At 34.7% G+C, this 18,431-nt stretch overlaps 1 protein-coding gene across 1 annotated transcript; it reads right to left on the reverse strand.

Moving 5' to 3' along the window:
• Window positions 1-341: 341 nt before the first annotated feature.
• Window positions 342-18,240, reverse strand: mcoln2 (mucolipin TRP cation channel 2). The gene is made up of 14 exons (XM_073861403.1): window positions 18,083-18,240; window positions 15,559-15,718; window positions 14,725-14,898; window positions 14,410-14,563; window positions 11,499-11,577; window positions 11,281-11,377; window positions 11,103-11,202; window positions 10,902-11,014; window positions 10,234-10,383; window positions 7,344-7,445; window positions 7,124-7,246; window positions 6,742-6,956; window positions 5,062-5,208; window positions 342-1,435 (listed from the first exon to the last, which is right to left on the reverse strand). The coding sequence occupies exons 1-14, from the start codon at window positions 18,142-18,144 to the stop codon at window positions 1,399-1,401; spliced, it is 1,713 nt and encodes a 570-aa protein (XP_073717504.1). The 5' UTR covers window positions 18,145-18,240; the 3' UTR covers window positions 342-1,398.
• Window positions 18,241-18,431: the final 191 nt, after the last annotated feature.

The following is an 18,431-nucleotide window of genomic DNA, read 5'->3' on the forward strand; positions in this document are numbered from 1 at the left end:
GGCAATGCCGTGGTTGGACAGTGCAGATTAAGGGGTGGTATTTTCCCCTTCTGACATCACAAGGGGAGCCAAATTTCAATGATCCATTTTTCACATGCTTGCAGAGAATGGTTTACCAAAACTAAGTTTCTGGGATGTTCTCTTTCACATTTTCTAGATTAATAAAAGCATTGCAGACCCAATTATAGCACATAAACATGGAAAAAGTCAGCTTTTCGTGATATGTCCCCTTTAACAGAACTATTTAAAACAAAAATTTTGGCATTGCCACAATATATAAATCTAACAACAACAGAACTAAAACATTAAAGGATAAAACAAAAAAGCACAACACATCTATATAATATGCAAGTCTCTTTATTTAATATATTCTTTTACTCCATTTACAGTTTCCTTGTTGCTGTTGTTCTGAAAGTTTCTTTACATTGTAACATTTCATTGCTGTGGTTGTAAATGTACACAAATCTTTAAAATTCTTAAGTATACATGTAAATATGCAAAAACATTAAGTGCAATCAAAGTAAATAAATGCTGGTGAATAACAAAATATGTTCCTAGTTTGAATGAGTTTCAGTTCTTACAAACAGAAGAAGTGAACCTGTACTCACAGAAACCACCTGCTACTGAATAAAGGTTAAGAAAAGTACCTATTGAGGTAAAAAAAAAACATATATATGTTTATTGCCTCACCCAAAGTCTTTCTCCCAAAAATTAATTTCTTACAAACAATGTCACATATGATCGCCCTTCCCAGTTAATTTTTAAATGAAGGAATGAATAAAGCACAAAGCTTTGACTCATATGTGTGAAAAATGCATCCTGTGTTGCGCATACAGATAGCAAAGATTCCCTTAGCATGCCACACGTTTGAATATTAAGCGCCAGGAATCTTAGGAATGCTGAGCTGCAGACACTTTAAATGCCATTATAATAAGTGCTAATGTAAAAACGAATACAATTTTAAGTGCTTCTCTAATTTAAAACACACTGACAATCCATCACGACTAGAAAATAAATAAAGATATTTTCTCCACAATTGACAAGGTATAATCTTACAGGCTGCGCAATAAAATGCTTCAAACATTTCCTGTGCTTACCATTTGATCCACAAAACCCTTCATTATTTGGTCTTAATTGCATTGCAGTGCACTTAGCTGCGGTCTTTTGCATTATTTTACATTTGCTAATGCAGGTCTTACCGGCATCTGTCATTGCACGTCTAAATGAAATTGCCAATATTCCGTCGGCACGCTCAGAGAGCTCTTCCATCCTGCGTGGAATATGAGCCATGTACACAGAGCAGTAAACAAGTCCCACAATGTGTCTCTTATTTATATTGCAACGACTCCCCATTGCACTTTTCAGCAGATTCGACACTGAACGTGTGATCTGTGAAGTTCAGCTGATGAAATTGATGGTGTCGTCTTTGGGAACTCTGCAAAGAGGGAACAAATTAGATGAACTGCAAGTTGTCAAATTATATATTTTTATGTAGATCGTAATGGAGAACTCTCATTTTTTTGAAGTAACACACCGACTTTTGGGGAATTTTGCTTATTCGCCGTATCCACCAGAGTTAGACAAGTCTATACATACCATCCTCATCACTGCTAGCCTAGCTTAGCACAAAGACCGGAAGCAAATGGCTCCAGCCAGCATACTACTCCCAATGAGTAACAAAATAACGCCAACGTCCTATTTATATGTTGTGATTTGTATAGTCACAACATGTACAAATAACAAGGCCATATGAGACACATCTTTTAAAAATATACATACTGGGAACAATATTCTCAGAAGGCGAAGCAATGCTGCTTGATTGGCGATATTCTGTCACGTTTTGGGAGCACTATTCTAGATGGTGCCACCCACCTCCAGTCTTTGTGCTAAGCCAGGCCAGCAGTGGATGCGTCAGACAGAGTTACAGCACACACGGAGATGAGAAAGGTATGTTTACCTATCCAACTACTCTGGGGGATATGGCGAATAAGCCAAAGTCCTAAAAAGTCAGCGTGTTCCTTCAACAGGCACTGGGGGGTCACAAGCTAAACGCATTACAGACTTGGTATTTAAAACAAAGAATTTCAATTTGGCTTTAGACGTTATATATTGTGGCAATGCCAGTCTTCAATCCTTGTAAGAATTCAGTTTGTTTGGGGTTTTATTTTGTGATGGGTTGCAGTTTCCAGAGGAATTGAAAGTAGAGATTCCTAAAGAAACTTTAATGCCAACTGTTAAAAAAGGGAACTTTTGAGGTTAGATTTGTTATATGGGGTAAATTCCTTAAAACAAACTGTTTATTTATTGGTTAATTTGATCCAACGACTGGGCTCAACCCTTTTAGACACAATGCTGGGTTGAAAATAAAGTGCATACAGATCGAGAAAGTGAATTTAAATTTAATTTCTTCTTAGCAATTAAAACTATTGTTAAGTATGCATTTATTAAACAGAATATAAAAACAGCTACAGTTAATTTCTGTATATACACACAAAAAAAAAATGCTGGGATGTTTTAACCTTTTGTTGGGTGAAATAATTATGTAAATTATAGCAAATAACCTGTTTTCATGAAATGCTCTTATTACAATACGAAAAGTGTATCTGGATATTATACATTTAATTGCCTATTTTTTGTTTACTTTTATTGTACGAATTAAACTATGCAAGAAAATGTCGCTAATTACGGTAGGTTTTAAATGCTTTAGCCTACACCTTTTTCATTTATATTCATATTTATATACACACACACACACACACACACACACACACACACACACACACACACATACACACACACACACACACACACATACACATACATACACATACATACACACACACACACACACACACACACACACACACACACACACACACACACACACACACACACACACACACACACACACACACACACATATATATATATATACAATTAATCGCATACAAAATAAAAGTGATTTTTTTGCATAATATACAAGTGTATGCTTATTATGTATAATATATATATATATATATATACACTCTTAAAACAGATGCGCTGCCCCACAATCCACTCATCTCTGTGTTATTATTAAAACAACTTTTAAAACAACTTGTGTTACATTTTAACACAAAATCAACACAAAATGACTCAGTGTGTTAAAATTACACATAATCCCAGAATCCACCATCTCTGTGTTATTATTGAAACAACACATTTTGTGTTACTTTTAACACAACTTGTGTTTTATTTGAACACAAAATCAACACAAAATGACACATAATGTGTTAAAATTACACATAATGTGTTAAAACCTTAACGCACAAAGATGTGTAAAAAATTAACACATCCTTTAGTGCTTCTCAATTATTTTTTGTCACGCCCCCCTAGGAAGAAGTAAACATTTCACGCCCCCCCAACTCTCCGCCGCGACTGTAAATAGTATAATTTGTCTATAAAATTACACATCTGCAAAACATTGTATCCTTATTAACATTAAAGAAAACACACAAAAAAAGAAATATCGATCAACTTACAACAAAGAATAACTTTATTAACATTGTTTTTTAGTCTGTAACAGAAAAGACTTAAAATGCATAAATTTGCCGGAAATAAAAAAATCAATCCTTATTTAAAGTATAATATTTTTTGACCATTTGATACTGAAAAATTAAATTAAATATAATCAAGAAATAATAATAAAAAACAAGCGGCTTATCAACGTGATTGGGGTGTAATGTCTTTCAGTGACGGTGCAAAAAAAATCACTTTCTGAAAAAGTATTTTCTCTGGGGTCTTGCGCGCCCCCCCTGGTGTCGCTTCGAGCCCCCCCCTGGGGGTCCCGCCCCACTATTTGAGAAGCACTGGTGTACACACACATTCATGTATGTATTTAAGGAACATGTGTATGTGTATGTGTATATATATATATATATATATATATATATATATATATATATATATATATATATATATATATATATATATATATATATATATATATATATATATATATATATATATATATATATATATACATACATATATATATATATATATATATATATACATACATATATTAATAAAAATAAATTACCAATTTTTGTGTGTGTTTACATATACGTAATAATTATGAACAACACACACACATATATTATGCCAAAATGTACTTTTATTTTGCACTCTTAGAAAAGATGTGTTAATTTTTTATACATCTTTGTGTGTTAAGCTTTTAACACATTATGTGTAATTTTAACACATTATGTGTTGATTTTGTGTTCAAATAAAACACAAGTTGTGTTAAAAGTAACACAAAATGTGTCGTTTCAATAATAACACAGAGATGGTGGATTCTGGGACAACGCATTTAGTGTGTTTTTTTTTTTGTTATTTATGTAATTTGCCTGTGAAGACCGAAATAAAAATATCATTCATTTAAATAATAGATATTTGTTGAAAATAACCCCGGTGTGTAATTTTTGTCTATAAGTTAACTAACCAGAAAGTCTAGATATTTCTGGCATATTTGTAAAGCAGAATGACTCTAAACTTGTGTAAAGATAGGACCTTCCCAAATGTTTTCTGGCTAAATCCAGTTTAATGTATCTGTCTTGAAATCCACTCAGCCCTAGACCGACACTAAATAAGTGAGAGGTTTTAAATGTGATACTTAGAGAGCATCGAATTCTAGTAGCCGGGTTTCCCCTGTGAGGAAAGCAAGCAAAGGTCACAAAGCAAGCAAACAATAAGTGCTAATGGAGTTGGGTTTCATATCAACCCGGGAAAACTAACTGAACTTGGAAAAGGCAACACGGTGTATCAAAAATCCTTTCATACGAACGACTTTGCTTTCCTGCTTTTTAGGCATCTTTTCTCATCCAAACTCGCTTGTTTGTAGTTGAAATTCCTGTAAGGCAAGTCGTCGTCTTCTCGCTTTCCCCCCCTAGGATTTCTCTGTAATCAGCACTTTGCTGGGTGTGTCCTTTTTCCTCCACCACTAATTCTATTGCTCATGCCATAGTGGGCTAACCTCAGTTTTGGAGCCCTGCAGCTGATTTTGGAGATTATAGACAGTACCTTCTGCAGCAACACAGCATTAGAGAGGGCTGACTGGTTTCGGTTTCTCTGGTATCCATGCTTGCCCCATCCTGCGCCTGGAGGGGGAAACCCTCCTTTTGCTCCAGCAGGAACCGATGGAGCTCCGTCATGGGGAAGCCTGTTTTTTGGTATCCCTGGTCAAAATAGAGGTTGACATAAAGGCTTCATTTACTGAATGTAATCTTTGTGCTTATTTAAAGGAACAGAAAACGTGGTCATCATTTACTCTTATGTTATTTGAGATAAATATACGCTTACAGAATAAAATACAATGTTAGGCAAAACGTGCAAACATTTCCATCCATATATCAAAAAAGTTGCCATGGTACAAAAAAGTCTATGCAACCTTTGTGCTGTATTCCAACTTTTTCAACACAGAAAAGACCATAATTTAGGTCATCATTCACTAAAACCTATTGTATGTCCTACAGTAGTTCAATCATACTTTTAAAGCTTGTAAGTAAAGCTGTAATGCTGCGTTCACACCAGCCGCGGTAGAGGCGTCAGGCGCGAGTGATTTCAATGTCAAGTCAATGTGAAGACGCATTGACGCGCGTCTGGAGGTCTCGTGGCGCAAACGAGGCATTTAGCGCGGCGTGGTAGACACGATTCCACCTCATTCGCGAGTCTAGTTTGCGCAAATTGAGCGTTACCGCGGGAAACATGCGAGTTAAAAAATTTTTACTTTGATGGAAAACTGCGCCGCGTTAACCAATCAGGAGCTTGCTCTAGTAGTGACGTGATTACAGGAAGCGAGCAGAGTCGCAGAAGCCCCTCCCATGACGCGAATTTCCGTGTGAATGTCTCGATGACTAGAATTTTACTCGCGAATATAGTGAGTAAATTTAAAATGTTCAAGCGGCAAACTAGACGCAGTAGTCCCTTATGTGGTGCAAATCCCTTTTGAGTGGGGGGGGGGGGGGTCGAAAATGTGATGTACACCTTTAAATTAATATAACTATTATGGCATTTTTTTGTCTAGAAGACTAATCTTGGACTTGTTTTAACAAGGACACTTTTTATAGCGGTTTAAATTTATTTTAAGAAATAATAATATTTCAATAACATATTAATTTTATAAATTAAATCATTTTAAATATTTCACAAAAGTAATAATGCAAACATGAAGCCATACGTTTAAGTTAAAATCTCAAAAAATGTGGTTTGTGTCACACTTTTAGTGGTTTTGCCAACAACGGCCACTAGGTGTCAATGGTTTGCTGCATACTCTTGTCACAGATTAATAAATGACTATTATTGCATTATTATTAATTCAAAAAGGTTTTGAAATATGAAAACTACATTCTTCAAGCTTTCCAGTGATATATAGTTTGTTAACATTTTTGAAGATGTATAATAGGATATAGTGTTATGAATAAATAATAATTAATATGCAATCCTATGGGAGGGAAGTCATGTACAAAAAAACTGTCACTACATTATTTCTATCTTTAGATGACCTTAAAATATGAAAACTACATTCTGAGAGCTTTACAGTGATATATAGTTTATCAAGATCTTTTAAAGGGGCCATGTCACAATAATTTTTTAAGATGTCAAATAAATCTTTGGTGTCCCAAGAGCACATATATGAAGTGCATGCACACATACATGTGAGTGAGTAAATGATGTCAGAATTGTATGTTTTAACATTTGGTCTGGTATCCCTTGATGGTTTCATATGCATCGGTGATGAGGGCGATGAAGAGACTGAGCACCATATAAATGAAGAGGGAAATGAACGAGTAGAGATAAGCTCGGCTGAACAGCCACACCATTGTGTTCTTCTGCTTGAATTCAGAAAACGTTGGGAACATGTCATCCCCGTTGACCAAAGAGAAGAGACATTCTGCCACACGACTTAGACCTTCAAACTGAACCATAACAAATGACAAACTTAGTCTAAAACATGGATCTTCTGCCTACATATAACAACATATACTGCCATCTGCTGGCCATGATAAACTGTAAACTTCAAGTTCCTTCCAATAATTTAGCCTTTTATGCTGTAAATGAAAACTTGTATTGGTCTTGTTGGTACCTTTTCATGGTAGGGTCCTAAAACAATCCACCCACAGAAGGTGTAGCCTAGATAGATCATTCCTGCACAGCAGCAGAAACGCAGGACCTTTGGTAAGGCTGCACGCATGGTGAGGATAAGCACCTGTTGTGTCATAAAAAACAATTTATGGCCTTTATATTTGATCAGTCTTTGCAAATCAAAACTTTAATATACAAACAGATGCACTGACATAACTTACATTGTATTTCTGGAAGTATCCCAGATATCTGATGACACCCACCCAGACCATTAAAGTTGATGTTCCCAGAAAGATACTGCATACGTCATAGTTAGTCAGACTCTGTGGATGAAATCAGCCGGAGGGTCGGGAATGAGTAATTGTTGTATTTGACAATAGGCATAAACCTGTTCTACCAGTTTTTCAGTAAAAGTGGTTAACTGTGGTGACTGCAGCAGAAGGTCAAAGTCCAAAGTTAAGCAAGTCGATGACGGTTAATGTGTTAAAGGTGCCAAAGAATGCATTGAAATAATATGTTAAATTATAAAATATTTAACGCTAGCATATAGTATTAATTAGCATGTAGCGCTAACGCAGCAGTCACAACTTTGTTTATAGCATTTTAACAACTTTATACTTAATTTAATGTGTAATTTAATGTTGGGGCGTACATTTCGACTGTGACCTCACAGTCAATGTTATGTTAAAATTGGCCTGTTTACCAGCAGTCTTTTGCAAGCACAAGGTTTACATAAGAATGAGGAAAAAACGCGTTTGAGGCTCACAACATGTCATTACTATGTACAAAGCTCGTATTATTCATCTATGCCTAAGAATATTTTTTTTCTATGGCACCTTTAAGATGTGATAATAATAATAATAATAATAATAATAATAATAATAATAATAATAATAACAATAATAATAATAATAATAAAATTATAATTATTATAGGTATAATAATAATAATAATAATAATAATAATAATAATAATAATAATAATAATAATATATTATAATTATAATTAGTATAGTTATAATAATAATAATAATAATAATAATATTACAATTATCATATTTATAAAAATAATAATAATAATCATAATCATAATAATAATAATAAATTATTATTATTATTATTATTATTATTATTATTATTATTATTATTATTAATTAGCCTGTGCAGTTTTTTCGACCGATTTTTAAAGTCCCCTTAAGCAGTGGTTCTCAAACTTTTTGGCATGGTAATTAAATAATTTTTTATTTAAAATTATATTTAGTTTTAACTTAACATATATTTAAAAATGTATTTTAGGGGCAACAAATACATTTCTAATTTTACAACCCAAAATGTAAAAAATAAAAATTTTCCTGGTCAAAATATGAATATGTATAAAATATATAAAGTATAGACGGTTTCATCGGACGCACTTGATACACGTCTGGATCCGAACCTTACTTCCGGTTTCGTTTTTTTAATGGTCTGACTATTTGCTAAACTGATCTCTTGAACAAATGCCTCGTCGAAATAATGTTTTGGTTTCCTATGTAAGCTATGTGTTATTTTTTGTGCTTGTTATATAAATAAACCACGTTTAAAGAACTTTGTTGTTATTTATTCTTAGCGGAGTTTACCGGAAGTTACGTGCGAACCACGACAGCCGCTTGTTTATGTTGTTACTGCTATATAAAATTATTTTATTTTATTTAAAAAAATGTATACGTATGTATAAAACATAAAATGATAACTATATTTTTGCAGTTAAAATATATATTTAATTTTAATAAACATATAACACTTTTCTTCCAATGTGACATGAATATAAATGCTTTCAAATATTTTTTACTTTTAAAATATATTTTTAAATATACAAAAAATGGCCAAAATATATTTTGTAAACACATTTCAAAATAAATTTCAGCACATATATTGTTTGGCCATTTGTTTTGTATAATTTGAAATTATATTTGAAAATATATTTTTTGCTCTAATGGAAATGTAGTACTGTTGGCTAGTGGCTTTATTTTTCTGAGGTTTAATTACACCAAATTTAAGATAAATTCCATCTTACAGGCCCCCAGTTTGTGAACCACTGCCCTAAATGCCCAAGTGTACTTTGTTTCAGTCGAACGCGAAGCCTTGCATAGTACACAGATGACATGTGTATTGCGATATCTTTCCTGGCCTACATACTCTTGTACACAGAGTAACAAAAATCCAACAGTAGGCTACGCAGGTACTATTCTGATGACACAATTTGCACCACGCACACTGTACGCTGACCGTTGCATATCCATAAAAACTATGTATTAGTCAAGCCTTAAGAATTACTGTATGCAAAACTAAATCAACTGTCCCAGAAGTTTAAGAAAATTATTTTAACATTCCCAAATTCAGATTAAGTGAAATGTTTTTCTCTTCACTGTAATAAAACTCTTTGTTGCACAATTTAAATCACCCTGAATTTAGAATTAATTTAAACTTTCTTGACGAGTGAGGAGTTGCTATACATTATGGGGTGGTTTCCTGGACAGAGATTAGCTTAAACCAGGACTAGGCCTTAGTTTAATTAGGAAATATAACTAGCTTTAACAAACATGCCTTACTAAAACATTCTTGGGTGCATTTTGAGGCAAAACAAAGGGCATTGAGGTATTTTAAGATATGTCAGTGCAAGTTGGTTTCAGTTTGGACAGCTATTAAATTTATTTTAGTCTAGGACTAGTCTAATCCAGTGGTTCTCAAACTGGGGGCCGCGACATTTTATAAATTACATTAATTTATTATGAATTCTCTGTAATTAAACCTAAAAAATATGTTTTGTTTAATTAAAATGTTAGAACTGTTTTTGTCATAAATTTTCTTTGGGGGGCCGTGAAGAACCACTCGTCTAATCCCTGTCCGGAAAACCGCCCCTATAAAAATTACATTGAAATAACATAAGCTAATTCAACTTTAATTCATATAATACAAATCAGTAGTCAAAAATGTGAAATTATTTGTAAATTCAAGTTTATTAAACTTAATTTTAGTGCAACAAGATTTTTTGTTACACTGTACAACCTAAGCTCAGTGAGATTAATAATTTAATTAATTAATTAGCCAAAAACGTTGTTCAAAGAAAATATACCTTAGCTTGTATTTCCATTTTTAGTATTGACCCAATGATAGACAGAACATCGCTGATGATAACCAAGATATACCAGCCATTTAGGAAATCCCTTTGGTCGTCTTCACACACATCCTGGTTGTAATTCTCAAGACAGAACCTAGAAAAACGCTGAAGAGAGAGGAAGTGTCATGTTACCGCAAGAATGCAAAAATATCAGAACTGCATGAATTCATATTGAGTCACTTAATGACCCACTAGTGTAGATTGATGTTAAATGTAATATGCGACCCTGGACCAAAAAACCAGTCATATGGGTCAAATTTTTTTAATTGAGATTATCTGAAAACTATAGAAATAATATATAATAAAAAAATAATAATAAGACTATTTAAAAATCTGGAATCTGAGGGTGCTTTAAAGGTGTCCAAATGGAGTGCTTAGCAATTACTCACGAAAATAATAGTTTTGATATATTTATGGTAGGAAATTTACAAAACATCTTCATGAAAAATGATCTTTACTTAATATCCTAATGATTTTGGCATAAAAACTATAATTTTGACCTATACAATCAATTTTTTGGCTATTGGCTACAAATATACCCATGCTACTTAAAACTGGTTTTGTGGTCCATTTGGGTCACAAATATGCAGAAGATTGATGTGCTGTTCCTTATGTAGATATACCTGAAGAAGTTTCACAGCAAGAACAATAGATCGAGTGCAGAGCACCGCAGAAAACAAACAGACCACTATTACCAATCCATCAAACATAAGGAGGTAATGTGTATTCTTCTGAGCTGAAAATAAGACAATATGGATCATATGCATGTCATGTTCATGTTGGCCATGTTATTTTTCCACAAAAAACTGTAATTCTTCCCATACCAGTTCCTGAAATCGTCCAGTTCTTGCAAACGGTACTGACCGTGTCAAAATCCAGGGTTATTTTCACCTTCCCGCTATGGCAACTGTTATCAAAAATTATCTGCACACAAAAAAATCTAATATTTAGTAACATTCATACAGTAAAATTATTATTTTTTTAAATATCTACTGTACAAACCTTAACGAAAAATGTGTAACAGTCAGGCAGCTCGCGTGAGCGGACGGTCTGTAAATTGATTCCTCTCAGCGCAAATTTAATCTCAATATCGACCAACCTGTGTTTATATAAACAACAGAAATAAAAATTTTTAATTTTTTAAAATTTTTTAAATTTAATTTTTTGCCATATAAGCGCTATTGATTCTTATGATAAATATATATTTTGTGTTTCCAAACCTATAAAAGTCCAGCTCAAAAAAAGATGCATTGTTTACTCTCCATGTTGTTGTGGCCTTTGGATCCAGAGTTAAACAAACTGGAAAATAAATAAAAATCTACAGTTCATGTGAAATGATCTAATAGAATAAAATAATGAAAACAGACTCTGTAAATAGACTGAAAATCAAATGGCCCTTTTCACACTAGATTATGGAAAATACACATACATCCAGAACTTGTCTGGGATTGTTTGATTTTTGGTTCATTCACACTGCCAATGATTTTCTGTAATCTGTGCATGTACTAACACACACATACCATAAAGATCCCATAAAGACACGTGATATATTTAAAGTCCTGCACTTGGTATGTTTATCCACAGCGTCTGAAGTTTGATAATTATCCATAATTTTTCTCTCGAGAAACCCTGCACATGCATTTTTGTTTATGACCAGTGTTGGGGCTAACGCATTACAAGTAACAGGCATACCGTAATAATATTACTTTTCTGAAGTAATGAGTAAAGTAACGCATTTCTTTTAAATGTACACATTTATATTAGAGTACTTTTTCAAAAAAGTAATGCAAGTTACTTTTTTAGTTTAATTCGATAAAAAAAACATTAAACTGAACGTAGTGACATTATGCACTCTATGTGTACATGTCTGTGTGGGAACAGTTTGAATCAAAAACTGAAATGGCAGGCCAGAGCTCGACATTTTTTAGATGAAATGTGCAATTTCTGAATGGAGAACTTTTCAGTCATAAAAAACACCTGCAAGACCTGAAAGAGATCAAGCCTCAGCCAAGAAAAAGTAATGCAAAAGTGACTAAAAAGTAACGTAAGCTTTGCTTTCCATGAAAAGTATCTAAGTAACGCAATTAGTTACTTTTTTGGGGAGTAACTTAATATTGTAATGCATTACTTTTAAAAGTAACTTTCCCAACACTGTTTAAGATCATATGCGCGTGATGCGCTGTTCTGTCATGCTGGTGAATGATCTCAGCTTTAGCGTGGATAGTTACAAGCTCCCTGATCTCTGCTTCAGTCCAGTTTGCCGACATTTCTTGATGTGAATGTTGATCTGCATTTATTTCCTTTGTCAAAGAGCTAAACCATAACTAAGTTCTTGTTGGGACGACAATTGCGTCCTCACTACGGAACCCCCCTTACGGCATTGTTTCTGCATCTTGTTCACACAGAATGCTTTCTGTGAATGTTACGGCAATATTACTAGATCCTCTTTACGGGAGTGATCCCAAAACATTAATGGGACGTGTTTGTGTTCACACAGAAGCCTTTTACAGAATTTTTCTGGGAGTGCTATGTGAATGGGGTTAATTAGTCGGTGTCAACTATACAAAAAAAGAAATATAAAATTTTTATGGTTTGTAACATCTTAACCTCAGTCACACAGCACCCTGATCCCAGAAAAGTTTGTGTGACACTAATGGTGCGTTTACACCACCCGCGGTAGAGGCGTGAAGCGCAAGTGATTTCAATGTTAAGTCGATGTGCAGACGCGTTGACGCGTGTCAGGAGGTCCCAAGGCGCGGAAGAGGCGTTCGGCGCGGAGCGGAAGACGCGTTTCCGCCTCATTCGCGCGTGAGTCACGTGACGTTTATCGACCCGTGCCGTTTATTTTCCCCCTATAGTAAGGTTACCCAATATAAACTTGTAACTCTCTTGATAAATGCACAAGTAACATCAGTCATTTTGCAAACAAACACTCGCACAGCAATTGCCCCTCCCACAAGAAGCAGATTTTGCTCCGGACACGCGTCAAATGCTTGCTTTTTCCGCACGTCTACTCCGCTCTACACGTGCGAATGCATTCAAAGTGTTCAAGCGGCAAACTAGGCGCGGTAGACGCGATTTTGACACCCAAAGCGCGTTTGGTGTAAACTCAGCATAACACTATCCCCTTAATTGATTCGGGGATCGCTCCCGTAAAAGACCTAGTAACATTGCTGTAACATTTACGGAATGCATCCTATGTGAAAAGGCGGCTTGGGTATCGAGTATCGATTGGAACTGGGACTAGCTTTGCGATTTCCCCGGAATCGTTCAAAAGTTTACATTTCGATTCCTAGTTTCGATTCAGAGTCCGCCGACCGGAAAAACTGACCACTGAAAACCCACAAAGAAGCGTCTACCGGAAGTGTTGGCATAACCTAGCGATTTGAACATTGATAGCGTGCATCGGTGGTCCAAAGTGCGGCTTCACTTTTAAACAGAATGAAATCTCGGCAAAATGCAACATTTACGGCAAGATTGTTTCGTGCATAGGAGGGTGCACGTCGAAAATGATAAAGCAACTACGAGTTCATGGAGTAGAAATAAATGTGCAGGCTTTGACGCGCTGCGCAGACTGTCCTCTGGCTCCGACCCCAAGCCTGGCACCGCAGCGAGTGATTTTATATTGTACGCTTTTATATCAGGGAGCTCATCACTATCTATGCTGAAGATGAGATCATTCACCAGCATAATAAAACAGCGCATTACATTCTCCTTTATGATCTTATCATAAACTAAAATGCACACTCATGGTTTCTCGAGAGAGAAATCACGGATATTGAATAAACTTTAGACACAGCGGAAATAAACTACCAACTGCAGGACTTTAAATACTTCACGTGTCTTTACAGTATGTGTGTGAATGCATGCACAGATTCCAGAAAATTATTGGAATTAACCAAAATCAAAACAATCCCAGACGAATCCCCAATGCATTTTCCGTGTATATTCCGTAATCTGTGTGTGAAACATGGCAATGAGTACCAAATTATTAAAATATGAAAAAATATAGCCATTTGAAAAAAGCAGGAATCACCAAATATTTCAAAAATGTTCTGACCTGCCTACTCTTTAGGTAGGTGTGCAAAGGTTTGAACATCTAAGGCTTTATTTTTGGAGAAAACAAGTCACCTGTTTCAAGCTGTGCATCAATATCATAAGATCCTTCAGATGGTTTCACACTGCCTTTCTTATAGCTTTCTTTGCAAATGACCATGGGAAGAAATTTTCCGTTTTCCTCAGCAACACCAACAGGACCCACAGACAGGTTTCCTAGTTGGTAATACTATCGCAGGGATAGATAAATGCTCGTTTTTATTCTTAGATTTGACAGTTATTCTAAGTGCAAACTTCACAATGATCTTCCAATATAAAGAAATGTCATTAAACATAAGACAAAGGCAAATAAAAGGTGGTAAAGAAAATAAGATGAAGGCCTGTACAAACCTGATCTATGACATAGTATAAACTATCGTACACATTGTGTTGGGTGTAGGCAGAAATGCTGTAGTCGTCCTCATCCACACCATTGTAGTTTCTTAAAAACAAGTTCTTGAACGCCATTAAGTTTTCCTCTTTGTAGGACACCACAAGCTGGTTGTTGAGTCCAAACAGTATGAGCTTCAAGAAATAATTGAAATGGGTTCATGGACATTACGTAAGGAATAATTGACGATGGGCCATTGAATATAAGAAAATAATGCACACCCAAGGTTACACCGCAGGTGTGCATTATTTTCAAATAATTCAAAGGACCGGAGTCAATTATTCCTCTTGCACGGTTACCACAAACATTGCTCTGGTGCCTATTTTTAGGACATTTGACAAGTTAGGTGTGCAGTTATAAGAAATTAACGCATACCCACTGAACATTTCTCAGCCAATCAGAATACAGCATTCAACAGACCCGTGGTATAATTTCAAATAATTCAGAGGACCGGAGTCAATTATTCTGCTTATGCCACGGTTACTACAAAGATTGCTCTGGTGCCTACTTTTAGGACATTTGAAAAGTTAGGTGTGCGGTTATCGAAAAATAATGCATACCCATGGAACATTTCTCAACCAATCGAAATACAGCATTCAACAGACCCGTGGTATAAAGCTGTGTATATAACGTTTGGAAAATTACACCGTGCTTCATAATTATTACAAGGAGGAAACTATTTTGTTTTGTCATACAGTATACAGTAATGCAATATACAAATGCAGCCCTCCTTTGGGAAAGACAGAGAATGTTTACATCCATGCTGTCGTGTACATGGTTAACCCTATAAATACCTGAAGCGTAATCATAAATATTTTCAAAATTTGCACTGCTAGTTTCCATGGTAGCTGTCGCCGGGCTCTGTACTTCTCACAAGGGCTCATGAAGTAAAACCTCAAGTCATCTCTCAGGATCTCCTCTGTCATGGGATCAGCTGACACGGATGTAGTAGTACTATATGAAAAATATATACACACCTAAATATGAATACTGAATTGGAGTATTTTCTGATAAAAACCACACAAAATCTAACGAATGTCATTATGAACTATTAGATGTTTACCATTTAGAGCTGCATAACAACTAATCGAAACTAATCGTTTGTAAAATAAAGGTTTTTGTATATATTTTTATATTTATATTATATATAAACTATGAATACTTAATATATACACATATATACATGCATGTGTGTGTATTTATACAAAATAATTATTATACACAGCACACACGCATATATAAAAACACCAAAATCAGTATCTGGTCAGTTTTAATTAATAAAATTCTTAAATTCTTAATTCTTAAATTAATAAATTCTTAATTTAACGTGAAATCTAATATCTGCTGTGTTATTTTCATCTTTTTTCCAAACCGCAACAAAGACACTCCTCCTTCTCTGCAGAATGCAATACATCTGCTTAACCAATCAAAGCGCACCATTCCACACAATGTAAACAATAATGGTGGTGCTTTGAATACACACAGAATCCTAGTTTTCCTCATCTACTTTGTACTTCATGATCAACAAACAAACAAAAACAAAATAATACTTTTGATGGCATTGATAAACCTGTGATGGTTTTCTGTGGCGGTGAAGAAACGTAAGCCATCAAATTTGAATAATTTACGCGCGAGGCACTCGGGCGAAGGAAAAATGCCGGCTGTTGCTTGTTCTCCCAACAGCCTCAAGCTTCTGTCATGCTAACACATTGACCCCAGAGGATCTTATGAAAAACTTTCCATTATTTTACTCAAAGTCAACGAAAATCGAGCAGGACCAAAACATTTTACTGCTGATCGCTGTGAAAAAAGTTTAGCGACGACGTCCCAATGACAGTGTAATGACAAGTGTTTTGATTAATGCCATTAATGTTTACCACTAGTCAACTAATTGAATATAACATGGCAAAGATGAATGCACATTTATATATTGAGTCAAAAGATTTATAGCATTTTGAAAAAAAACTTGTCATGGATTTATTGCATTTTGCGGAAAAAAAATCATTTTTTTGTAATAAATATTTGAAAATTAAATTATGGATTTGAATTTTACATGTTTATAACCTTAAGATGCTATGTGAAAGTTTATAACAGAAAATAGTGGTTTTCATTTTGTCACTTTTACTGAAATTAGTCCAAATGGATTCATTGCGTTTTGGAACCAAACTCTTCATATGATGTAAACAAAAACTTTTATTCTGCAAACGATTCGTTGCAATTAGTTGTTATGCAGCCCTATCATTATTATTTTTTGGGTCTTAAGATTTAATCCAGTACAATTTAAAGGTGCAGTGTGTAAATTTTAGAGGCATCTAGTGGTGAGGTTGCGAATTACAACCAACGACTCAGGCTCACCTCTCGTTTTTGAAACACATAGAGAAGCTACGGTAGCCGCCATCGGACAACCATGTCATCATCGGAGACAACTTAGTAAAAAAGTTTGGGCTTCTGTAGAAACATGGTGGCACAAAATGGCGACTTCCATGTAAGGGGAGGCTCGTGTATGTAGATAAATACGTCTCATTCTAAGGTAATAAACACATAACGGTTCATTATGAAAGGTCTTTATACACCCCTGATAATATAGTTCTGTATATTATTTTGCATTTCTGTCATGAGATCCGTCTAAAAATTACACACTGCACCTTTAATGGTGTTATTGGTTTCCTTCCACCAGATAAAACATTAGGAAAGATCCATAAAGACCACTAGTTTCCCTTGCAACCAATACAATTCACATTGTAACCATTAAATCTATTAGAAATTCAGTGATGGATTCTATTGTTTCATGGTTTTTTTTACACTTTATCTTCATGAAAAATTAACATTGATGAGGCACAAAACAAAAAACACTGCTTAGATTTTACGAAACATTTACATAACTCATGTGACAGAGGTTATTTTAAGAAGAGGAAGATGACAGGGGTCAATGAACGTGAAAACGGAACACAGTTCTGCTGAGTTTCTTAATTTTCTTCTTTTTTTAAACTTTAACCAATCCTTTAAAAACAACTGCAAATAATCTCTCCACAGTCTCACAACATAAACCTTTGAAACACTAACAGGGGTAGAAGTCCAAGGCTGTACTTGTATGCTCAAAAAAAAAAAACTGACGTGTGAACTAAAAAAAAAAGAACACAAAAAACACACTTTTCAAAACACAGCTTTCAAGTTGAGTGGCACCAGCATCTATTTTCTTTAGATCTAGACTAAAACGACGCAAATCTTCGTGCAAGATCTGAAGATGTGTACGCACATGTCTTTATTTGTTATGCAAATATAGTGTAATATAAGGACTGTCTAGTTTATTTAACTTACCTTAAACCATCAGCCCCAACATAGTGGCAGTTCCTATCATTTAACTCCATGTCATCTGTCATGTAACCGCACACATCAAACGCAAAGCACACGTGCCAGCCATGAGCGCCACTTCATTATCAAACTACTTTATAAACTTGCATTTGACGTCATCAGCGCTCACATCCAACGACCAATCAGGAGCGAGGAGGCTTTCCGGTGGGTGTGGCCTCTGAACGTCTGCTTTTCATCGTTTGGTTACAAAACTGCCTACAAATAATTTTATATCGCAAAATTAAAAATTTATTAAATAAAATCACACGTTTGACATATTTATTTGTACTTTATATGATGTTATAAAGCAAATTTT

This window comes from Misgurnus anguillicaudatus, chromosome 23, assembly GCF_027580225.2.
Source record: "Misgurnus anguillicaudatus chromosome 23, ASM2758022v2, whole genome shotgun sequence".
NCBI classification, from domain to species: Eukaryota; Metazoa; Chordata; class Actinopteri; order Cypriniformes; family Cobitidae; genus Misgurnus; species Misgurnus anguillicaudatus.

Coding starts and splice junctions, on each gene's coding strand:
- mcoln2 (XM_073861403.1), bottom strand. CDS start 18,144: ATGACAGATGACATGGAGTTAAATGATAGGAACTGCCACTATGTTGGG. Junction 15,719..18,082: donor GTTGGGGCTGATGGTTTAAG/GTAAGTTAAATA, acceptor TTTTTCATATAG/TACTACTACATCCGTGTCAG. Junction 11,203..11,280: donor GTTACACATTTTTCGTTAAG/GTTTGTACAGTA, acceptor TTTTGTGTGCAG/ATAATTTTTGATAACAGTTG.